The 25,627-nt window shown below is 37.7% G+C and overlaps 2 protein-coding genes and 1 long non-coding RNA gene across 3 annotated transcripts in view; 1 reads left to right on the top strand and 2 right to left on the bottom strand.

Annotated features, from left to right (window-relative positions):
• The window catches only part of LOC127534981 (NACHT, LRR and PYD domains-containing protein 14-like), a 33,024-nt gene extending 26,375 nt beyond the window's left edge, over positions 1-6,649 (bottom strand). Inside the window, exon 1 of the mRNA XM_051951539.1 lies at positions 6,593-6,649. The gene's annotated coding sequence lies outside the window, so the exon portion shown is untranslated. The remainder of the gene's footprint in view (positions 1-6,592) is intronic.
• LOC127534983 (uncharacterized) lies at positions 953-3,122 on the top strand. Its single transcript, XR_007943622.1, has 2 exons — positions 953-1,349; positions 2,094-3,122. It is a non-coding gene; the product is annotated as an uncharacterized LOC127534983 (long non-coding RNA).
• Positions 6,650-17,533: 10,884 nt separating the features above from the next.
• snx20 (sorting nexin 20) lies at positions 17,534-25,288 on the bottom strand. Its single transcript, XM_022202618.2, has 3 exons — positions 24,755-25,288; positions 21,698-21,840; positions 17,534-19,444 (listed from the first exon to the last, which is right to left on the bottom strand). Exons 1-3 carry the CDS (start codon positions 24,798-24,800, stop codon positions 18,773-18,775), a joined length of 861 nt encoding a protein of 286 aa, XP_022058310.1. The 5' UTR covers positions 24,801-25,288; the 3' UTR covers positions 17,534-18,772.
• Between the last annotated feature and the right edge of the window lie 339 nt (positions 25,289-25,627).

The raw sequence follows: 25,627 nt of genomic DNA, 5'->3' as shown, positions 1-25,627 counted from the left end.
CAGCATTTCTTTGTTTAGATGGTGTTGAATTTCCACGATCACCTCTTACAGCCAGAACTTGATAGCCTAGTCATGCTACACCCATGTTTCTGACGGCACAAGGGTCTCGGGAAGCTCGACAGGGAGGGAGTCGGGCTAAAAGGTTGTCTATCAAATCCCTCTGCAGCAATTGGGTAAGTATACAACCAATCAACGCAACGAATAGGCTGACGTAGTTCCGAGAGCACTGGCGGCGGATTGTGGCTAAGTCCCATTAGCTTCCCAACCAGCGGAGCCGCGGAGCCAACTGGTATATTAAGGATTTGCCATATCCCATCGGCATACGTCCAAATAAGTCTTTCTTCTCAATGAAACACTTAAATGCCGTCCTTTGTCTATCTTTCAAGTTGAATTTTAGCTTCAAATCTTTAAGAGCTGTGGCCAAAGCCGAGTGGAAAGATAACTGTTTATTGTGCGCTGGTTGTTTCTGTCAGAATCGTCGCGCCTCTGTCGTCACTTAGTTACGCCGCCTTCTGACTCTACACTTCATGGTGATTGGTCCGGCCAGTTTTAGGAGAATCCAGCCTCGAGCCTTATGAAGGGTAACTAGACCAGTGTTGGGCAGTAACGTCACTACAAATAGCGTCGTTAGTAGTTTAACTACATTTTTCTGTAACGACGTGGTAGCGTCGTTGTTTACAAAATCAAAAAACGTTTCAACAGCTTAGCTAATCTTTTGGTCATGTAGCGCGGTAGCGAACGCAAAAAGCTACATTTTAAAATGATGAATGTTGAACTGCTTGAAGCAGAGCTTTCTGCTCTGCTGCAGTCTCATCTCACACTTTTAAGGATCAGACAGTGACATCCTCTCCAAACGCCGACATGTCTGTGTCGACCAATAGAAGCGGAGGAACTGTTGATGTCGTCATTCAACAATCCCTTCTTGCGACTTCACTGGATCCACGGTCCGTGTATATTTTGGTAATTGGATTTTCCGTTCTAAAGCAGGTATTGAAAAACAAAAAACGAGTGGTTATTTGATTTTCGTTTTCAAAGGCAAAAATTAAAATTGAAATACAAGGCGTTTTTCCTTTTCACGATCAAAAATGGATATACGAATTTTAAAAAATGCTTTGATTTTCATTTTTTATTTACAAAAACAAAAAATAAAATAAGTCAGAGACAGAAACGAAATAAGAACCGTTTTTCATTTTCTGAGACCGGAAGTGGTCATCAGCAAGGGTGGTCAGATTGAATCAGAGCCGAGGACTTTCTGTCCCGCCCACATTTACCGGCTTCTGCTGTTTATGGACGCTGCTACCGCTGCTGCTAACAACGTTAGCTTCCAAAAGTGGAGATAAACTCTACAGGTAAGTGTTAAAGTCAACTTTGTAACTAGTTGCACTCTTCTCTACTTCTGAACAATATCACATATAAAGCAGTGAAGTTACTGTAAGTTACTATCAGACTGTAACCTCTGATATAAACTTGTTCTAACATCGTGTTTTAAAGTCGTTCTATAAATCTCAATTTATGTTTCCTAACTTTGTATTTACAATGAGGCTAATCCCGGTTAGTCAGTGTTATCTATTAGGTGTAGCTAAGTGTCCTGAAGGTCACAGCTGATCAATCATAATAGATCAGTCATAGGGAAACTGCTGTTTCGAGGCGCAGCTCATTAATGATCAGCAGATAGAAATTAATCTATGTTAACGTTCCTCCACAGAACTCTGATGAATGTTAATCTCTCAGTTCAATGAATGAAGAACAGTTCAGTTCTGAGTTAATATATCTGTTCTTTGCTTCAGACTCTATTTAACAGCTTCTGTTCATACAACAGTGTACGGTCAGATAACCGTGGAGCTCATGTTAACGCTAATGTACATTAGAATAAAAATAATAAACTTTATTGTCCATCTAAGGCAGTAAAATACTCTTTGGCCTCAACCAGGAAAACAAACATTTCTATAAGATTAGAAAGTAGGACAAAATACAACACTCTGTTGTGTTTCATTCGTACCCTGATGTGTTCATTCTGATATTTAAAGTTCCAGCAGTTGGACTGAAAGAACCTTGGAGATCTTCTTCTCACTGTTTGTGTCTTTTCCTTCCAGCCTTGGTCTGGATCATTGGGAACATCTGATCTGATGGACTGAGAGCTACAGAGAACATGAACATCCAGCTGTGGTTCTCTGAACAGTCTTCTCTCCATCGCTGTGAGGAAGAGCAGCACTGATGTCCTCCTCATGCTTCCATTAAGAACAATGATGCTGCAGATTCAGCTCCTCTCTTCATAATATTTGTCTTGTGACTGTTCAGTTTTTACACTTCACTGTCAGCAACACATTATTTATTTCATCCATTTATTACGTGTTTACACATCTTTACAGTTCACAATTGTTAAATAATGCAGTTTTTAAATGTGCAATGAAGGAAATAATGAAGCTCTGGAGCTGAATGTGTTGATGTCTTAATGCTGCGTATCTGCTATAAATAACATTGTACAGGGTTTCTGCAGATATCAGTCAGTCAAATTTAATGCTTTTTAATGCCATTTTTATGCTATACTGTAAAAATGTAATGCCACGACCATGAACTCAAATTACACGGGTTTGTTTTTTTTGTAAAAGATGATTTTTATATGAAAACCCTACATTTGACTATTTCTGAATCTAGGAACCACCCCTGAACACCAACAGGCTGCAGTCATTCTCTGAAATCCACGTTTTTGAGCCATTTTTGCTGGAATTTGTGTTTCCCCATTTCCCAGCCTGGTCCAGCCTGCCAGCCACTTTAAAAACATGCAGTTTTTAGAAATTGTACCCAACCGGCTGGAACAATTATCTCAATGCTTTGGCATGTTTACGCAGATGCACATACCTGACAAATCGCAGTCTATAAATATATTATTGTCAATTATTTTCTTGAAAACTGCAGAAAGAAATTTTAATGCCACCGAGAATCAAATTTAATGATTTTTAATGCCATTTAAGGCCTTAATTTTTGCAAAATCAACTTAATGATTATTAATGTCCTGCAGAAACCCTGTTGTATTTCTGCTACAGCAGCAGAGATGAAGTTAAAAGTGATAAATAGAATCTGTGAATACTAAGAACAGAGAATAATAAACTGCTGAAAGAGTTGGTCTGTCCTTCTGTCAGTGAAAGCTAAACAGGAAGTGGTTCACTGAGGATGTCGTCCATTCAGTCTCCTTCACAACCAGATGAGGTTTTCCTTCTGTTAGCTTCACTCAGAAGATCCTCACAGTGAACATGAGACACCTGAGATGAAGAGAGATGTCACAGTATCAGCATCAACAGCAGAGGTTCATTTTAAAGTATCCCTGGAAAGATTTCCTATTTCATATAGTTTTCCAAGCACTGAACGACAGAAAGACCTGCAGTCACTTTAGCTTTAGGAGAGGATTTTATTATCCAGCTTATCTGTGCTGCAGTTTAAATGTATTAACTGTAGTGTTCATCATTATTTTGGACATATTCTGGGAGGTTATTTTTCTAATCTGCACTAAGACGTACTACAACATGTGAATCAGTCATTAAACAATGTTAACGACTAGAGAGTAGATTTACTGTTTTCTCCAGTTTAATTTCAGAGACTCAGCAGATATTTAGGACTACTGACAACATAGAACCTTAACCTTACTGTTTTCATCATATTTAGGTTTTCTAAATGTTACATTAATGTGAACCAGCGTCTCCACACAGTTTTATTAACTAAATGTACCACATTACACTAACACGACACACTTCAGCCTTTTCCATGAAACACAATGCAAACATCGTTAGCTTAATGCTACACTAGGTTTAATCAGGCTACGACTGAGCAGCTCGCTCGGTTAGCATCACTAATTTATATTAAAGCTAATATTTACTGGATGCTAACTCTCTTCTCTTGTCAATACACAAAGAAATAAACTCCACCAACATCTGGACTGCATGGCACACATTATATCTGACACGAAAGTTGCATATGAAGTGCATTAAAAGCGGCACTGATTAGAAAATAAACATTTAGCCTACTTACCGAACTTTCAGTGTCTGCTGGTAGAATCAGCCGAAGGTAGCAAAAATGGTTAAAACAAGCCAACAGGCAGGAAAAGTGTCTGTGGAAAAGGTTCTGCTTCTTCACCGATAAACCACCAGTGACCATATCAGAATTAATCCTCCAGACTGTCAGTCATTCCAGACGAACTGTCAATCAGGTAACCACGCCCCCTTGCGTCGCAAAACTTAATAAATAAAAATATCGATATTGATTTATTTTAAGATCGGCCACTTCATCTTTCATTTTGATCATGAAAACAAACAAAAAAAACCCATTTATTTACAGTCTATGCACCGTACTCTGTTTGGCTCCACCCTTGCTGATGACCACTTCCGGTCTCAGAAAACGATAAAACGGACCTTTTTTCGTTTCTGCCTCTTACTTATTTTATTTTTTGTTATCGTAAATAAAAAATGAAAATCAAACATTTTTTAAAATTCGTATATCCCTTTTTGATCGTGAAAAGGAAAAACGCCTTGTATTTCAATTTTGATTTTTGCCTTTGAAAACGAAAATCAAATAACCATTCGTTTTTTGTTTTTCAATACCTGCTTTAGAACGGAAAATCCAATTACCAAAATATACACGGACCATCCACACACACAGACGCTCGCTTCAGTTCACTGAGAGATGACAGAGAAGGAGTCAGAGTCACCGTGGCCCTACCTAAATAGTTATCAGTTTTTGTGAAAAAACTGAGAAAAGTTGTTTTCAGATGCCTACTGTGCCAGCCCAAGGCGAAGTTTCTGTCAACTTCAAAGACGTCAAATACAAATCAGAGAACCCATATACAGGTGACTACCGAATATGCACAACCAGCAGCAGTTAGCTAACCACCACATGTCAACCGCAGTATAAGATGCACACACAAACGAGCTACTTTTCAACATATAAAATTCGCGTGGCAGTAAATTAATTAAATTAAGCATAAGGTTGTGGTGGCAGTGTGTGAATATGTATAAATTGGGGGATTAAATAATTAAACTGATACATATAGGAGGGAAGAGGAGAAAACGAGGTAACAGTAAAACCAAAATCTGTCTTCTTCAGTATTACTGTTGACACTAATGAGCAAATGGCTGAAAAAAAAATAACAGAAAGGGTAACAAAAGTGATGGCATAAATGATTAAATCTCTTAATCTTACACTCAAGACCAAAATTGAGTTAAGTAGTAGTGGATACAGCACTTTGGGAAAGCATTGAATGATTTTACATAGATATTAGACTTAAGAAATAAAACTTGATTTAATACCCAACATGAATACCCAAATTATGTATAAAATTGTCTTACTATAATATTGCTTACTTTATATGGAAATGATATCAAATGTAACCTATTATACCCTCCAATGTAAGTGGTGTGTTAATATAAACTACTGCAACTTAATTATCAGATACATTATGTCTGCAATACAAACTAAAAAGAAAATCAAAACAATGATTTCTAATGTAAAAAGGTTGATTCATTTTAAATATAGCTCCACATATTCCTCAGTGTATCAATTTACTAAGTTTGGAGCACTGAGAACAAAAATGATGGTTTAATAATAAATAAGTCAGCATTTTCTTGTCTCCGTTTGACTTACTTCATTAGTCCCTGAAATTTTTTGGTAAGAAAAAAAAGTAACTTGAATGTATTAAGCTACTTTGGCCGTATTGCTGTAGCTTAGCTTGCTACATTTCTGTGGGTCATAGCTTCAGTGTAGTGAAGCTTGATTTAACACGGAGTAGCTGGTAGCTTAGCTCATTACAGTTTCCAAGTAGCTTGCCCAACACTGAACTAGACCCACCCTGGCAGAGAATTAAATTCTTTGCTGTGGGTTGTCTAGCGCGGCTCGGCTAAGAACTTGAAGGTTTCAGACGTGTTTTCTTCACATTTCCTTCCACAACAACTTCAACTGTTTATCCATTAATTTAACAAGTATTAACAATTTAACACAAACCTATTTACTGAATTCACTGATATTTAAGTATAATGTAATCAACATTTATTAAACTGCCTTTAACTGATAATTTGCGCCAATATTTAAAGATATAAAACTGCTTATTCCACTAATTTATCTTCTCTATATGTATTTTTAAGTTAATTATTGCTAAACTATTATGTTGTCTTTCACTTCAGCTGTTTATTACTTTAACTCACAACAGAATGAAATATTTATCTTGGTAAGCAGCCAACAGATTATTCGACTACTTTTAGATATTTACTTTTAGCAACAATGTCATGAATTATTTATCTTTTACTGTTTTATTGTTAAGCTTTGATTTAATCATTCATGTTAGCTATTTAGTCCTGACGACCAGTTACCTTTACTGTATTGTTATTTATAGACTTTACTATCATTTATTTCTGAATTTATTCGACGGTTTCCGGCCACAAACATAAAATAGCGGACACGTTGATCGTTGAACTTCTTCAACTGAACCTTCCAGCTCCAGAGAAAGTTCCAAGAGAGCGTCAAATTTCTGCTGCTTTTCTAAACAAAAAAATAATATACAAATAATCAAATATCAAACATTAAAGTGTTTAAAAGCTGCTAACATTACCTTCACGCGAAGGATTGACCGGAGAGCACATGTTAGAAGATTCTCAGTCAGAACGAAACTAAAACAGAGAGGCGTTTAGGTTCAAGTGAAAAAATCAGACATCAGAGCGTTAAGCTGGAGATGAACCGCGTTTAGGAAAATAAAACACCGTGAAAGATCTCTAAATGTTTATTTTTATCGTTGTAATCTGACACTGGGGATCCAAAACATGACGAACCATACATTAAAGAATTCATCCTCCGTTTATGTGAGCATTATTATTATTGTTATTGTTGTTGTTGTTATGCTCTGCTGTCTGCTGTATTTGTACTGTCATTCTTCTTCAATATCTTCATTTATTTTGATGTCAGACACATGAGAGCTCTTCTGATTATTAGTGTAACCGGGCGAGTTACTGTATTTTCGGAGGGGCCATGATCGCACCGCTCCGTCTCACCCCTGGCCCCACGCTATTTAATCAACAGATTGAACACAGGTGCAGTGTTGGGCAAGCTACTTGGAAACTGTAATGAGCTAAGCTACCAGCTACTCCGTGTTAAATCAAGCTTTACTACACTGAAGCTATGACCCACAGAAATGTAGCAAGCTAAGCTACAGCAATATGGCCAAAGTAGCTTAATACATTCAAGTTACTTTTTTTTTTCTTACCAAAAAATTTCAGGAACTAATGAAGTCAGTCAAACGGAGACAAGAAAATGCTGACTTGTTTATTATTAAACCATCATTTTTGTTCTCAGTGCTCCAAACTTAGTAAGTTGATACACTGAGGAATATGTGGAGCTATATTTAAAATGAATCAACCTTTTTACATTAGAAATCATTGTTTTGATTTTCTTTTTAGTTTGTATTGCAGACATAATGTATCTGATAATTAAGTTGCAGTAGTTTATATTAACACACCACTTACATTGGAGGGTATAATAGGTTACATTTGATATCATTTCCATATAAAGTAAGCAATATTCATCATATCATTCAATGCTTTCCCAAAGTGCTGTATCCACTACTACTTAACTCAATTTTGGTCTTGAGTGTAAGATTAAGATATTTAATCATTTATGCCATCACTTTTGTTACCCTTTCTGTTATTTTTTTTCAGCCATTTGCTCATTAGTGTCAACAGTAATACTGAAGAAGACAGATTTTGGTTTTACTGTTACCTCGTTTTCTCCTCTTCCCTCCTATATGTATCAGTTTAATTATTTAATCCCCCAATTTATACATATTCACACACTGCCACCACAACCTTACGCTTAATTTAATTAATTTACTGCCACGCGAATTTTATATGTTGAAAAGTAGCTCGTTTGTGTGTGCATCTTATACTGCGGTTGACATGTGGTGGTTAGCTAACTGCTGTTGGTTGTGCATATTCGGTAGTCACCTGTATTTTTTATTTTTTATTGAAACATTACAATACAGTTTTTGAACAAAATACAGATGCCAGGGGGAGCTCCATAAGTGAACAGTGCAAGAATTAATTATATATTAAATACATTCAGTGATAACCAGCTTTCACATGTTATAATAGCTTTTCTGTTCAAGCTCTGTGAGATAGTTGATAAGTACAATTCAACTTCCTTAATCATAGCAGGGAAAAATAAAGAAGATGATAAAAACTTACATTTGTGACTGTGAAATTTGCAAAATATAATAATCAAATTAATCGGCAGTCTTCTCTTTGCGTCCATATTTCGTTCATGGAAACCAAAGACTAGATGTTCAAATTTTAACTCAAATGTAGAGTCAATATTATATCTTATCAATTGCAAGCAGTCTTTCCAAAAGCACCGAGTGACTGAACACTTCCAAAAAAGATGACTGATTGTTTCTGGGTGTTCTTTACACAGGGAGCAGTTAGGATTAATAGTTTTACAATATTTTATCATGTATTGATTAGTGGGGTAAATTCTGTGCATAACCTTAAAGCAAACATCTTTCATTTTATTATTAATCAAGAACTTTTGGAGTACTGTCCAGCCCTTTTTCCATAAATTATCAGAGACAAAGTTCCGCCAATAGAAAATAGAACTGGGCAGAGAGATTATATCTTGCTGAAAAAGGGCACGTATTTTTCTGTTATTTTTACAAGTAGGAGTAAGACAAGCTTTACCAATGGTGGTGTCAGTTACAGATAATAAACACTTTCTTTCATCAGTGACAGTATCTTTGAACAGTTCACAAATTTCTTTAGTAACAGCATCAAACACAATTGCGTATTCTTTAGGAGGTACAGCAAGGTTGTATTTCATATTGAACTCATATCTCAATAAGTGTCCATTTCTGTCAAAAAGTTGACCCACTAGTTGGATATTCTTGTCAAACCAATGAGGATAAAATAATGATTTGTTTTTGTAAAGTATGTATTTGTTGTTCCATATGTAAAAGCTATGAGGAGAGAAATTATGCTTATATAGGAGTGCCCATGCTAAAAGAGATTGCTTGTGAAATGCAGATAGTTTAGCAGGTATTTTGTCAACATTATAGTTGCAGAGGAGAAGAAAACTAAGGCCACCTAAGCTGGAAAATATATAATGAGGGAAAATATTCCAAATGGACGTTGGATTCTTGAGATAAGACTTAATCCAGTTTACCTTAAAAGTATTATTTAGAGTTGTGAAATCAAGGAAGTTTAAACCACCCTTTTCATAAGAGTTCATCACTACAGATTTCCTTAAATAGTGTATGCGATTTTTCCAAATAAAATTAAACAACATCTGGTCTATAGCTTTGAGTGTCTGACTGTCCAAATACAGTGATAGAGCAGAGTAAGTCAGTCTTGAAATACCTTCCGCCTTAGATAACAAGACTCTACCTCTCAAACTCAAGTCTCTTTGGAGCCATTGGCTAAAGCGTTTTTTTGCCTTGTCGATTAAGGGGGCAAAATTTAAAGCACTTCTCTCTGTATTGTCTTTTGAGATTATAATCCCCAAATACATAACGCTGTTTTTGACAGGTATGTCACAAATGCTTTCTGTATTGTTATTTTTTACTGGAAGAAGTTCACATTTTTTAATATTAAGATAAAGTCCTGAAGCCTTAGAAAATGTATGTACTAAATTCAGAGCATATGGGATTTGACTACGATCTCTCAAAAAGAGGGTAGTATCATCTGCTAATTGGCTAATTAAAATTTCTTTGCCAAAAACAGAGATACCTTTTAAGTGATTTATAGAGATATAATTTGCCAGAATTTGAGTAGGTAGTAGGAATAAATAAGGCGAAATTGGACAGCCTTGACGGATTCCTCTTCTAAGGTTGAATCGGGGGGAGGTACCCGCTTTTAACTTGACAGTGCAATTACCCCCTTTATACATCATTTGAACAGTGTCACAGAAGAATGAGCCGAACCCGAATTTATGAAGACAGTTGAAGATAAAATCATGTCTAATGGAATCGAACGCCTTGTAAAAATCTAAAAAGGGAATATAACTATCTTCTGTTAAGAAGTGAGAATAATCCAGAATATCTAGTACAAGACGAATATTGTTTGAAATATGTCGGTTTTGCATAAAGCCTGATTGCGTTTCTCATATTACAGAATTTAGGACTGGTTTTAGTCTCTTTGCAAACACAGACGCAAGTATCTTATAGTCATTATTCAATAAACAGATTGGACGCCAGTTATCAAGAATTAGTATATCTTTTTTGGGTTTAGGTATTAGTGTGATCACTCCCTGATTTAAAGATGGAGGAAGGGTGCCTTTGTCGATACTTTCTAAGAACACATTGGTTAGAAAGGGAGCAATTAAATCGCAAAATTGTTTATAGAATTCCCCAATCAGGCCATCTGGCCCTGGAGACTTGTTGCTTTTCAGATGATTTATGGATTTAACGACTTCATCAGTTGAGAGGGGGGAATCACAATCATCACGTTCAGAGGGCTGAATCGGTTGTATATCCATATCATTTAAAAATTGCTCACAGTTTTCAGAAGAATGTAGAGCATAAAGCTTACTGTAAAAAGAGCTTACATAGTTTGCAATACAAATTGGGTCAATACAAATATAGTCTGTCCGTCTATTTTTAGTTGTTGTATAGTATTAGACTTGGCACGATGTTTTTCTAGTTGAAAAAAATAAGAGGAGTTAGTTTCACCTTCCTCTAACCATTTAAGGCGAGATCTTACGAAGGCACCTTGAGCTCTATTTTTATATATATTGTCCAGTTTGTTTTGCAAAGAAGCTAAATTAATTTTTTCGTCATCAGATAAGTCTGTTGGTTTAATCTTGGAGAGTATCATAATATCCTGGATTATTTTATTTTCTTCAGCTTTCATGAATTTATGTAAGTCTGAACTATATTTCCTTAGAAATTTTGCTATATCATACTTAAAAAGTTCCCAGTTTGTTCCAAAGCTATTTTCAGTTTTAGCTTTGTCAAAGTAACGAGAGATTGTTTTCACAATCATTTGTTGTACTGTATCTAGTTTGAGCGTGAGTTATTTAAAATCCAGTAGGCTTTCTTATTCTGTTGAGACCTGCTTTCCGATAACTTGATAGAGAGATAGATTGCTTTATGATCAGTGAGCGGAGTAGGGAGAATTTTGATATCAACATTATCTGCACTTAGAAAATCAGACACCAGCCAGTAGTCGATCCGTGACTGCCTAGAGTCAGTGTTATTGCTCCAAGTGAAAATGGAATCTGTTGAGAATTTTTCTCTCCAAATATCTTTTAAGGAAAATCTCTGCATAAATAGAAGTAATGGATTGTTAAGAGTATCAGCTTGTGGTGGCCATCTGTCCAATTGATTACTCAAAGTCATATTAAAATCTCCTCCAACTATAATAATTGCATTAGGAAATTTATTTAAATTATGTACTATCTCATCTTCTATTTTAGATAATAATTGACAGTTTTCACATTTTGAGTTATAACCATATATGTTAATAACAATAAAGGTTTTGCTTTGATAAGCTAATGTCAAAATTACAAAGTGTCCCTGATCATCATATTTATGTGAGAGAACATCACCTTCAAATTTGTGTTTTACCGTGAGAGTCCCAGCTGAATGTTGACTTCCATGTGAAGGAAAAATATTATCACCCCATTGAGATCTCCAGAAGTTGGTGTCATTGCTTGTAGAATGTGATTCTTGAAAGAAGAAGAGGTCAGTATTCAGTCCTTTGGCAAACAAAAACAGAGCTTTACGTTTTGTGGAATTTTTTAACCCCCTGGCATTTAGAGAACCAAAAGTTACAGTCTGTAAGGAACAAAAAAACGAAGTAAAATATAGGTTGGTTTGCAAGAGCTGTGTGATCTCCAACCTATGCACCAGTGTTTATTTAATAAATGGAACGAAATATTTGGTTAATGTAAACAAGTTTTAACGCTTTTTTTCCCCCTTTTTGTATCAAAACTTCAAAAAGTGAACGCAGTAGTTAGCTGCCATAGAAAAAAGGTGCATAATGCAAACAGTCAAAGATGCACCAAGCAGAAAAAGTCACTCAAAAGTCACAATATCACGATGAGTAGGGCTTTAAATAAGCGCAGATGCCTCTGGATATCAGGTCTCACCGGGAAGCTTGATCTTTTTGCCGTTGATGTATGCACGGGCGCCCCGATAGTAGGCAATCCTTCCGTCTTCTTTCGCTGCATGGACCATTGGCCAGAGTGCCGCTCTTCTTTCCCGGTCTGCAGGGCACAGATCCTCCGCAAAGCGGAGACGTCGCTCTCTCAGGAAGGTGTTATCTTTCGCGGCTTTCCACACGGCCTCTTTGTAGAATCGATGGGAAAAACACATAATGACCGCTCTTGGTCTACTTGCATTTTCATTCACTTTCCCCAAACGATGCACCACATCGATCACGTCAGGCAGCGTCTGTTGTGCTTCAGGGAGAACACTCTGGCAGATTTTAACTATTTCTTTCTTGAGGTTCTCATTTGCTACCGTCTCTGGTAAACCGTTAAGTTTCAAATTCCAGCGCCTCGAGTAGCGCTCAGCCTCCGTGAGCCGCTGCTGCAGGTGAGCTTTGGTGGCGCTATCTTTGTTAGCCTGGTCTTCAACTACACCAACCCGTGTCTTGACAGACTTAATTTCGTCAAAGGCAAAGTCAATAGACTTCTTAAGACCCTCAATCTTCAGTGTGTTGCCATTAATTAGCTTTTCCATGGCATCAAAGCGGGAATTGATAAGATTTGAGAGAACTCCAATGATTTCTTTATCACGGCCAGCTAGCCCCTCACCTTCAAAGTCCGCCAACATAGGTTTCTTTTGAGCTGGTTCTTTACACGGGGTCCCTTGGGGCGAGAGAGGCAGGGGTGGAAAGTCGTCTTCACCCAGGAGCATGTCGCCGGTCTCCTTGGAGTAGTCGTGTCCCGCGGTTACGCTTTCAAGAGAGGGATTGTTTTTTAGCAAACAGGCTTTTGTTCTTGGCAGATGATCTTTTCCTGTCTCGAGAAAACATTGAGACGTCAAAAGTGCGTCTTGGCTATGATAAGATACCAAAAAAAAGAGTATAGCGTTAAAACGATTGTTTTCCGAAATAAAATTTAAAGTTTGGTGCAACAGGTTGAAAAGGAGGGTCGCTCACGCCGCCATCTTGCCCGGCCTCCCCCGGTAGTCACCTGTATATGGGTTCTCAGATTTGTATTTGACGTCTTTGAAGTTGACAGAAACTTCGCCTTGGGCTGGCACAGTAGGCATCTGAAAACAACTTTTCTCCATTTTTTCACAAAAACTCTATAACTATTTAGGTAGGGCCACGGGGACTCTGACTCCTTCGGTAGCTCCTCGTCTTCTCCCTCCTTCTCTGCCATCTCTCAGCGAACTGAAGCGAGCGTCTGTGTGTGTGTGGATCCAGTGAAGTCGCAAGAAGGGATTGTTGAATGACGACATCAACAGTTCCTCCGCTTCTATTGGTCGACACAGACATGTCGGCGTTTGGAGAGGATGTCACTGTCTGATCCTTAAAAGTGTGAGATGAGACTGCAGCAGAGCAGAAAGCTCTGCTTCAAGCAGTTCAACATTAATCATTTTTAATGTAGCTTTTTGCATTTGCTACCGCGCTACATGACCAAAACATCAGCTAAGCTGTTGAAACGTTTTTTGATTTTGTAAACAACGACGCTACCATGTCGTTACAGAAAAATGTAGTTAAACTACTAACGACTCTATTTGTAGTGATGTTACTGCCCAACACTGCACAGGTGTGTAGAATGCAGCGTCTGGGAGCTCAGAGCTGGGGTGCAGTCGTGTGATGTTTAACGTGAGTAAATACAGCCTATTGTCTTGTATTTTTTAGATTTAAATGTTAGTTTCTGGTAGTGATGGCGAGATGAAGCTTCATGAAGCATTGAGGCTTTCCATCCAATTGGTTCATTCATGGGTCGAAGCTTCATGGTGCTTCATTTGCTCTACTGCGCCATCAAGTGGACAAATAAAAGTAAAACAGGCAGAGTGCCCATAATGACACACTGGCTTTGCTATGTGAAGCTTTGAATTGTGTTTAAATGATAATGCCAATAAACAAGTAATATATTTAATATAGCGTCTGTCTTTCTTGATAGAGATAGAGAGGAGAGTGGATGGGGAGAGATTTGAGATTTGCAGCTTGACTGTTTGATTGGGGTCAGGTTCTGGTTTTCTGTAAAGTGTAATTGTCATAAGGGCGACATAAATAAAATGTGCTTGTGTGCTACTTTTTGTTTTGTGACTGTGCTTCTGGTACCAGTGGAAAAACAAAAGTAGGGACAGCATTTTATTTGTTTTTATTAAAAAATAAATAATTTTTTCCACAATGATGGGATTTAGGTGTTTTTTTGGACAATATTTCTCCAGCTCCTTGGAACACAAACAGACACTTCAACTTTTGAAATACTAGAGAAAAAAGAAATTAGAACAAGCGATGTGCAGTGTTATCACAGATACTCATATTAAACTTCACTTGTTATGTGCCACTTTATTAGGAGAAATCAGGTCAAAGTATTCCCAGAAAGGGGAGAGTCTTCTTTTTTTGGTCTTCTTCTATGGCAAAAAAGAGTCTCAAACCGATTGCAAGCAAAGATGCAGCAGACAAAAATCCAACAAATGTGAACGAGGAATCCATGGTGTTTCGCTGCCCCTTATTTTTGAATTGCACATCAAACCCATGAACCAGTTCCTGAACCAGTCACGCAGTATAATCGGCTCATGAAGCTTCAAACGTCATAATTTTAGACTCCTCCCCTAAATGAAACAGGCCTCGATACGCGCTTCGTGGAAACGCCCCCTCCATTACTCGACACACACTTTGAAGCCTCGGCACATCTCATAACATCACTAGCTGCAGTCAATTCCAGCCATTTTCAGTACAAAAAATCGCTAATATTCTATTTGTAAATAAAAAATATGACGAGAAATACAGGGAATATTGGACGCGCATCGCGAGGTGCATTTCCTTGAAAACGACCGATTCGTGGATTATATACCGACTTCAGGACATGTTTTGGACAAAATATTTTACTGGCTTGTGTCGTCTGGATGTAAAAGGTTGTATTATGGCCGTTTTTTGTGGAATATTTTCATCTGTGTGTAATAATGAACCCGAAAATGTGAGTCGGGCTGTGTGCGTTAAAGCCGTGTACAGAGAAAGGATGGATGAATATTCGTTGTTTGTCGGACAAATGTGTTTATATTACCCGCTGTGGTAATCACATCTGAGAGTGGTTTATACCGGCGGATTCATGAGAATCTAAGCTTTCCATCGGCTTATAGTGTTTGTATAATTGCGTTTGCAGCCGTCGGACATTCTTTAAATTCCTATGCAAATTAGTAAGTGTACCGCCAGCGGTACACTGAAGTTTAACGGGATTATACATTACTATTTTTTGCTTAGTTAGCTACTAGAATCCACTTTACACTTTAGTCTTTGGTACTTAGTCGAGTTCAGCAAGAAATTTTATATTTGTAGTTTTGTTTGAACAAAATGACAAATAAATGCTTGGATTTCTTCTATATTTGATTAGGTGTCAAAACGGAATAACAAATGATTGAAGAGTGCACGGATTGTTGTTATAGTTGATCAGATATTTGCTGTTTGATCAGTGACTATACACTAATATTCCCGATCCTCAGCTCAGTGTGAAACATTTTTTTTCGTCTAATTTTGGCAATCCACTGAGGCCGCAAATGCCGGTCTTTTGGAAAGCGGTGAAGGCTTATAGAACCGTTATAAACACCAGAAGCCGAACATAATGGTACACTACAGTACCTCCCATATCGACCTTGAACACGCTGAAATCTGATTTTTTGTTTTGCCGAGAAAACAGTGTTTTTCTTTGTTGATTCCATTTTATCCATGCTGCGAAATAGCCTCCGGAAGGACCTGTAAGCCCTCCCGGTCAGAACCCGGAAGTTAGCATTTTGACGTGCACAGGGTCTATTAAGATTAACCCACGGTTGGTAACACCAAGGCAGAAAAACAACTAAATATAAACACCAGAATAACAACGATTCAAAAACCTACAACAATCCTATTTCTGAACTGCCTGACATAACAAATTAACCCAAAGTTAAACGAGCAGAAATACAACACTTAACAATAACAACAGCAAGCTTCTTCTACTCATACTTTCTCAATAATAACTGGTCTTGTGTTTCAAACAAGGATAAAGAAGCTCATTTCAAACATCATTAGAGACGTTTTATTTTGAAAGGAACCTGAGTCTATTGGAGCTGCAGACACGAAAACAACATTATTTCCTCTGATGTTTGACAGATGAGGAAATCCAGCAGTTCATGGATGTGGCTTCAGATGAGAAAAGGAACACAGTGAGGCATTCTGGGTAATTTTCTGGGGAGTTCCATTTATTGACCAACATGTGGTGAAGATGCAGCAACAGAACGCTCCGTTTCCTGCAGATAAGAAACAGCAGCACAGACTAATAACTGACCTCAAATCATCCAGTCAGAAAGACATCCTCTTTAGAATCAGCTGGTTTCATGTTTACTAGAACTTTAGTGTATTTAATGAAGCCCTGAAAAATTCTACCTTCATAATATGAAGCAAACAGAGGTTGGTTACTGCTTCCATAATTTATTATTAAATAATAATAATAAAACAAAAAAAATAAAGAATTATGGTCAAATTACCTTTTAAAAACCAAAAAAATATTGATGTAAACATTGTTTACAACTTTAGCCTATTTTTCCTGAACAGTTAACGTGTAAATTAAAACATCTTTCAATAATTTTCTGGATATTTTCAGTAATTTAACAAATTAGGGAAAATACAGAATGTCACAGTCAACATGGAAATGAATGTTTTAATTGTGATTATGCAAAATATGAGCTGGAATTTATCAAATCAGGAAAATCTGTAAAACAGCAATTCAAAAATGTTTCATTTATTAATTCCCAATATTTAATAACCATTTTTATTTATAATAAATATTCAACTATTAATTGCTTTCATAATTTGTAAAATGTTTTTTGTTTCCAGTGAACATGTAAATTAACATTTTAAATAATTCTTTCTAGATATTAAATAGGGGAAATCTGCAAAACAACAAATATATATTTCATTTTTCAAACCTTTTGCTGACTTGAAAATATTTTTTTAAAGTGTGTTTTTTTATATAATTTGTAAAAATGTTACTCTTTACGGTGAACCTGTTAAATGAATGTTTTTAAAATATTTTACTTGATGTTAAATAGTGAAAGTCTGCGAAATAACTTAAATATTCTATATTTCATTTTCAAACCTTTGTGTTTCAATATTTGAAACTTAACTGTGGTTTTGCAGATTTAAAAATGCTTTTTAGAATTAGTAAAAACTTTATTCTTTACGGTAAACACGTAAATCAACATTTTTACATATTTTTATTTTATATTAAATAGGGAAAATTAGTAAAATAACAGTTTATATATATATATATATATATATATATATATATATATATACACACACACACAAGTTTAACAGTTTTTCTGTCATTTCACTCTTTATTATCTGTAATTTTAACAAAAGTGAGAAGATCTACAAAATAACAGTTAAAAAATGTTTAATTTGTGCATCTTTCATTATTCATAAAAAAACTTTATTGTGAACATGTAAATTAATATTTTTAAATACTTTTACTAGATATTAAACAGGGGAAATCTGCAAAATAACTAATATATATTCCATTTTCAAACTTTTTGCTGATTTAAAAAAAGTTTGTGTGTTTTTTAATCATTTATAATAATTTTATTCTTTACTGTGAACATGTAAAGTTTAAACATTTTTAAAGAACTTTTGCTAGATATTTAAAAGGGAACATCTGTCAAATAAGTTTTAAAAAATCACTCTTTCAATCCTTTTGCTGATTTTAAATTTTTAAAAAAAAAAGTGCATTCCTTTAAATGTTTGTAAGAAAGAAAAATGTATTCTTTATGGTGAACAAAAATACTTTTACTTGATATTAAATGTGAAAACTAGTAAAGTAACTGTTAAAATATGAATTTTTCAAACCTTTGTATTTCAGTATTTGGAACTTTGAAACCATATTTTTACTCGTTTAAATCGTTTATTTTTTTAAAGTGTATTTTTTATCATTTGTAAAAATGTAGTTCTCTATGGTGAACATGTATATGTAAATATGTACTTTTACTTGATTCTGTAAAATAACTGTTTTAAAAAATATTTTTCAAAACTTCTTTTGGTTTAAAAATGATTTTTTAAATTGCAGTTTTTAAAAATAATTTGGAAAAAAACATTCTTTATAGTGAAAATATAAATTAACATTTTTAAAATACTTTCATTTGATATTAAATGGGGACAATCTGTAAAATAATAGTTCATAAATATATATTCCATTCTTCAAATCTTTGTGTTTCAATATTTGTAACTTTACCATATATTTGCTTATTTAAATCACTTATTTTTTAAGTCTTTTCTAAAATAATTTGTTTTTAAAAAATCCTTCATGGTGAACATGTAAATTAGCAGTTAAGAAATTTCACTAGATATTAAATGGTGAAAATCAGTAAAATAGCAGCTAATGAATATTCCATTTTCCAGACCTTTGTGTTTCTGTGTTTTTAACTTTACCACTTTTCTGCTGATTTAAGCACAGAGATAGAATAAAAGATTAATAGTCATTTTACTGGTTAATATCTGTAATTTTAACAAAAGCGGGAAAATCTGTGAAATTACTGTGAACTGTTGTTTATTAAAATCAAACTGTTTTCGTTTTTAGAGTTCAGGGAGCTCTGTCGTCAGAGGAACTCCTGGATCACCAGCTCCTTCAGGGACCGGCAGTAGGCCTCCCCCCGCTCGGCGTCCCTCAGGGCAGTCAGCTCCTCCTGCATCTGGGCCACCGGTCGGCCCAGTTGGTACCCCAGATCCACCAGCAGCTCCAGCAGCGCCGCTCGGTACTGCTTCAGTCCGTAGCGTCTGACCGGAGGCAGGGCTTTGTGGGCGCAGCCGAACGCCTGCTCCGGGTCGTCCAGATCCCGGTGGCCGACGGCGAGGGCGGCCAGAGTCGGTACGACCAGGGTGGGCTTCTGCCACGGCAGCAGCTTCTCCTGGATCTCCAGAACCGTCTGCAGCTGCTCCACGGCCGCCCTGAACTGTCCGGCTCGGATCAGGCTGTGGCCCCGGCGCTGCTCCGACTCGGTGAAGAAGGCCGGGAAGTGGTGGGAGTGCCGGACGCAGCGGGTGGAGTACAGCTTGGCCAGGTAGTCCTGCAATGCCAGGCGTCGCTCCTGAATGTTGTCGGGGTTGAAGTTCCCCGTCAGCAGCTTGCGGGGCAGAAGAACCTCCTCCAGCTCCTCGCCGAACTCCTCCAGCAGCTGGTGGTGGAAGCGGGAGAAGTCGCTGTAGCGGCGCTCCACCGAGACCCGGCGGGAATCGAAGCTGCCGGAACGCATCACCACCACCTGGTACACCTGGAGGCAAACAGGAAGGAGATGGAGAACGTTAGAACACCTTCATCCTCCTCCTGGGTCCAAGAACACCAGAGACAGAATCAGCTCAGAGTTTATCATCTCCAACTGGGAAACATTACAGAAACAAAACACAACCAGAAGTCAGATTTCCTCCTCAGTAGCTCCAGTTTTTTAGATTCAACTTGAAATGGGGAAATAGTTAGCTTAGCTTAGCATAAAGACACGAAACAAGAGGAGACAGGTAGGTTAACATTAAGATTGGAAACAGGTAAAACAGCTACCTTTGCTGAGCATAGGGTGACCATATTCTGTTTCTCTGAAAAGAGGACACACTTCCAGCTCGAGCGCGAAAAATTTTCAGTCCCCCCCCATTTTTAGGGGTTTTCCATGGGTGAGGGGGCTTTGTGCTTCAAACTCAGTTAAACAGATATTCTGAATTCCCCAGAAAAGAACACTATACCTGGATATACAGAAAATAGCCCAAAACACTCACAAACAGTTGCTTTATAATTATATAATTATTATTATTATATAATTTTAATTTAAAGCAATTCTCCTTAACAATATAATCAGTCACATACAAATATGGCATGCTCTAGTCTTTAATAGTTATTGACTCAAGTTGTGCAGGAACACATGTATTCAGATGTTTAACAAAATAAGAAATAATCATCTCTCTTAAGTCTGACACTTACACCTTAGTTAGGAAAAGTGAGGTAGAGTACCATTCTTCAAAATAACCTCCCAATTATCAATTATGTAAAAATAGAAATAATGCCTCAAAATATTAAACAAAAAGAAAAAAAGAGAGGTAGCCTATTCTTCAATGTTCAGTTAACCCATTCTTCAAAATAATGTGTCTAATGGCAAATGAAAAAATATAGAAATAATGCCTCAAGTCAACAGTCCTTTTTTTCCTTCTTTTTCCTTCTCTTATTAGCTACAGAGACATAAGTCCCAGCTTTGCAGACTGTACATTCTGCCTCCCATTTGACACGACCCGGACGAAAACAGGGGTACTTTTTTCGCATTTCATCAGTGAAATGACATTTGCGTTTCGGTATTTTCTTTCGGTTCGAGTGTTCTCTCGCAGTGTGCCTACCTGCCGGTCAGCCTGCGAGGAGTGAGTGTGGAGCGTTCCGGGGTTCGGCTCAAACTCCGCCTCTCAGAGCGTGTTTCCAAAAGAACCATTCAACGTGAATGGTAACCGGCTCATTAATATTTATGTCCGTCGGATTACCAGCCAATCACGAAGCGCGTTCATCAGCCGACTCATTAATATTTATGTACGGCTCATTAATATTTATGGTAAGGGAAAGTGTCGTATCCGTAGGCCACGGGCTATGGGTACGGGTCCGTATCTGTACACACTACCATGATGATAAATACACTGGTCTGTGACGCGCTCAAGCTAGGCAAGATCAAAAACCCGGACATTTGAAGGACTTTATAAACCCCGGCCGGACAGCCCGGACAGCCTCTCAAAAGAGGACATGTCCGGGCAAAAGAGGACGTATGGTCACCCTAGCTTAGCATAAAGACTTGGAATAGGGAAACAGCCCTCTTTGCTTGGAATAAAGACTGGAAAAGGGGAAAACAGCTAGCTTAGCATTAAGACAGGAAACAGGGTAGACAGCTTCCATAGGTTACCAATAAGACTGGAAACAGGTAAAACGGATAGTTTAGTTTAGCATAAAGACTTGAAATGGAAAAACAGCCAGCTTAGCTTGGAATAAAGATTGGATAAAAGGAATACAGCCAGCTTAACCTGGCATAAAGATTGAAAGAAGGAGTAACAGCTATCTTAGCTTAGCATATACACTGGAAGCAGGAGGGAATAGTTAGGTTAGCTTAGCATAGGGGCTTTAAACTAGGGTAAGTAGGTAGCTTAGCTTAGCTTTTCAGGTCTATGTAGTGAACTACTGCTGAGAGTTTTTAGTTTCGCTGCTTCAGTTCAATAGCATTTCCAACAGCGGTATTACTGCATGCACAAATTATTAGAATCATTGAAGGAAATAATTCTCAGCTTTTAAGTCACTATATTTACTTTAGTCGTGTCAAGGCATAGATCATTTGTATTTGTTTTTATAAACAGCATGAATGTCAGTGTGACCTGGACCTTATTGGTTAAATGATAAGAATAAAATGATCTCTCAATAAAATAGACAATGAACACAGGTGAATGAACTTGACTTTGTGGTGCAGTATGAAAAACTAACATTCAGAAAATCCAAATGTGTTTCAGAATCTCACCACATATTTGCTCAGCGCCTGCTCAACGATCCGACTTGATGGGATTTCAAACAGCAGCCTGACGGGTCGATCATTCCTCTTCACCTCCCTCCAGTTCTGCTGCAGCTCCTTAGTGGTTAAACTGGAACCACTGGGGAGGTCGTCTAACACACAAAAACAGGTACATCTGTTATGTCTAATATAGGACAAAGACTGGAAACAAGGAAATTGGATAGCATAACTTAGCATAAAGACTAGAAACAGCTAGCATAGCTTAGTATAAAGACCAGGCGTAAACTAACCGTGACGTCACCCGTTGGTTTCAACGCCGAGAAAATGAAGCCCGGATTTTGCTACTTCCTGGTCGCCGTTTTGGATTTTTTGGAGCCAGTGACGTAAAAAGCGTCATCAAACAGACTGGACCGGAGAGCAACTAGGGGCAGGATTGGCTGAGGACTCTCTTATCCCGCCCATGTTTTACTGCAGAGGCTTCTGTTGCTGTCTATCAAGTATAGCCACGCCCCCTGGCTCCACCAACTTTAACGATTTATTTAAAATTCAGTATTGATTTATTTTAAGATCGGCCAACTGATCTCTCATTTTGACCATGAAAACTAACGGGGAAAAAATCCTGAGCTGTAGAAAATCAGTCTATCAAATTTCATTTTTTCCAAAAATGAATTCGGGTCTATGGAGAAAAAGCTTTTTGGAGCCAACCCTAGCGGACGGCGTGATATTGCAAGTTTTTGACACTTCCGGGTTGGCTTCAATTCTGGAGCCAGATGCTACGTCCACTATATATACAGTCTATGATAAAGACTGGCAGTGTCTAGCTTATCTCAGCATAAAAACTAAAAACAAGAAAAACATCTAGGTTAGGTTATCATAAAGGCTGGGAACAATTAAAACAGGTGGCTTAACTTAGCAAAAAAGCTGGAAGAAAATAGAAATGCCAAAATTAGCTTAGCACAAAGACTGGAAACAAAGGAAGCGGGTAGCTTAACTTAGCATGAAGACTGAAAAGAAAGGGGATCGGTGTGCTTAGCTTGGTATATTGACTGGATACAGCTAGCTTAGCTTAGGTTAGTTTACCTTAGGGTAAAGACTGGAAACATGGAAAAAAGCTACCTTAGCATAACGACTGGAAAGGAGGGCAAACAGCTAGCTAAGCTTAGCATGGAGACAAAAAACAGGATTGAAGCCAGTAGCTTAACTTAGTTTAAAGACAGGAAACAGCTAGCATAGCTTAGCATTAAGACTGACAGTTTCTAAGTTATTTTAGCATAAAAATTGGAAACAAGAGAAACTGCTAGATTAGCTTAGCATAAAGACTGGGGACAACTGAAACAGATAGCTTAATTTAACATGAAGACTGGTGACAGCTCGCTTAGCATAACGACAGGAAATGGGGGAAAACAGCTAATTTAGCTTAGCATAACGACAAAAAACAGGGTTGAAACCAATAGCTTAGCGTAGTTTAAAAGACTGAAACAAGAGGAAATAGACTTAGCTTAGCATACAGTCTGGGAACAATTGAAGCAGGTGACTTAACTTAGTATAAAAGCTGGATAAAAGAGACACTCCAAAATTAGCTTAGCATAAAGACTGGAGACAGCTTGATTAGCATAAAGACTGGAAAGAGGGTAAGAGAGCATGCCAAGCTGAGCATTAAATTGTAAAATGCTAGCTTCGTTTAGGGCTGCACAGTGCAGTAGTGGTTAGCACTTTCGCCTTGCAGCAAGAAGATCCCTGGTTCAAATCCTGGGGTGGGCCTGGGATCTTTCTGCATGGACTTTGCATGTTCTCCCTGTGCATGTGTGGGCTTCCTCCCACAGTCCAAAAATATGCTGAGGTTAATTGATCATTCTAAATTGCCTGTAGGTGTGAATGTGAGTGTGATTGTTAGTCTGTATATGTAGCCCTGCGACAGACTGGTGACCTGTCCAGGGTGTCCCCTGCCTTCGCCCGAGTCAGCCCCCCCCCCTAGTGAGGATAAGGCGGTGTATAGAGAGAATGGATAGCTTCGTTTAGCATGAAGACTGGAAACAAGGAAAATAACTAGCTTAGCATAAGGACTGAAATGGGGCAAACAGCTAGCATAGCTTGGCAAAAAAGGCTGAAAACTGACAAAAACAACTAGCTCAGTTTTGCTTTGTGTAAAAGCTCGAAACAAGATAGCTTAGCTTAGCATAAAGACTAGAAATAACTAGCTTAGCTTAGCAAAAAGACTGGAAACTTCTACCTTGACATAAAGGAATGAAAGAAGAGGAAATAAGTAGTTTAGCTTATAATAAAAAATGCAAACAAGGGGCAATAGCTAGCCTAACTTAGCATAGAGATTGAAAGCATGGTGTAATAGTTTCTTTGCCTAGCATAAAGAACAGAAACAGTGTAAACAGCTAGCTTAGGGCAGCATCAAAACTTGAAACAGAGGAAAAAACAGACCTAGCTTAGCGTCAAGACTGGAAACACAGGGAAATGGTTTGCCTACGTTAGCATAAAGATGGGAAACAGTGATATATTGTTAACTTATCTTAGCATTGAGAGTGTAAATAGGCATTCAACAAGTCTGGCTATGTGCAGAAAAAAGAAACTCCACCTTGCAGCTTGTCTAAAGCTCAGAATTACATGTTCCTGTTTGGTTAATCAACACACAAACCCAAATGTTGAAAGAAGAGTTTGTGGTTTTCCCTCGGATTTTGGACTATGACTTTGTTAGTGTTGGTCAATGCTCTTTTACCACACTGCGACAACAGTCGTTACATGTCGAAGTGATGGTTCCTCATAACACCCACATGATGAAACATGAGACACACCTCTTCAGACTGTGATGTTATCAGTTTAGCAGCTTTGACAGACAATAAGCAGTGTAAAAGTGGCCTAATTTTTAATTTCCATCACAGACGACTTGCATAAAATTTACATAAAGAGATGTGAACCGTTGCACCAAACATGAACCTGTTTTTCAGCCTCTCTCTTGGTACCTTTGGAGAACTAAATATGCAGAATTGTCTGTCAGCAGCTCCTGTTTGCAGTGCAAAGATAAAATGAAATAAAATGTTGGGAAGATAACTAAACCTGGAGTCATGATGTTCGCCTCAGTGTCTCTCTTTGCCTCTGCCATCAGGTCCAACAGCTGATCGACAACCAGGGAACATCACACGTCCTTCCCCATCCTCTCGAGGTGACGTCCAGCTGCCTTTACTTCCAGTTACGTTGATATTTAATACCGCACTGTGACTTTATTCCTCTTGCAGTGATGAAAACTGTCTGAATGTGACCCCTGGAGGGCAGCTGGAGGGTTAAAAGGCTCAAGAAAATCAGAAAACAATGCCTCAGTGTGTCCTGATGAACAGGTCAGGGAGCTGAAAAACAAATGCAAACACGAGGAAGTTCCTCAGTCGTTATATTCAAAGATTCAAAGCAATGAAAGACAGAAAGGGAGTGGAGGGAAGTGAAACCAAACACCAGTTGTGCCAGTAATCAGGGGAAAGTGTGAGAGGAGTGCTTGTTTTATGTCACCAGGGGCAGCAGGCAGGCGGGTGGAGTTTATCGGTCCTCTAATGTAAAGTGAGGTCAAACAGGGTAAACAATGTTGTTGCAGCTCCTCACTGCTCCTGCAGGGGGTAAACTAGACTACAGAAATATTGGAAGTTTAATCCCATTTTAATTTTATATTTTTTTAAGAGTCCAGTCTTTATGCTAAGCTAATTTTTGGAGTGTCTCTTTTATTCAGCTTTTATACTAAGTTTAGTCACCTGCTTCAATTGTTCCCTGACTTTATGCTAAGCTAAGCTACCTATTTCCCTATCTTGTTTCAATATTCTAAAATAGGCTAAGCTATTGGTTTCAAGCCTGTTGTTTTGTCTTTATGCTAAGCTAAACTAGCCTTGCCCCCAATTCCAATCTGTATTGTAAGTGAGCTGTCTCCAGTCTTTATGCTAAATTAAG

Source organism: Acanthochromis polyacanthus, chromosome 8, assembly GCF_021347895.1.
Source record: "Acanthochromis polyacanthus isolate Apoly-LR-REF ecotype Palm Island chromosome 8, KAUST_Apoly_ChrSc, whole genome shotgun sequence".
NCBI lineage: Eukaryota > Metazoa > Chordata > Actinopteri > Pomacentridae > Acanthochromis > Acanthochromis polyacanthus.
Note: the sequence above shows the minus strand (reverse complement) of the source record. Positions and strands in the feature narration are given on the sequence as shown.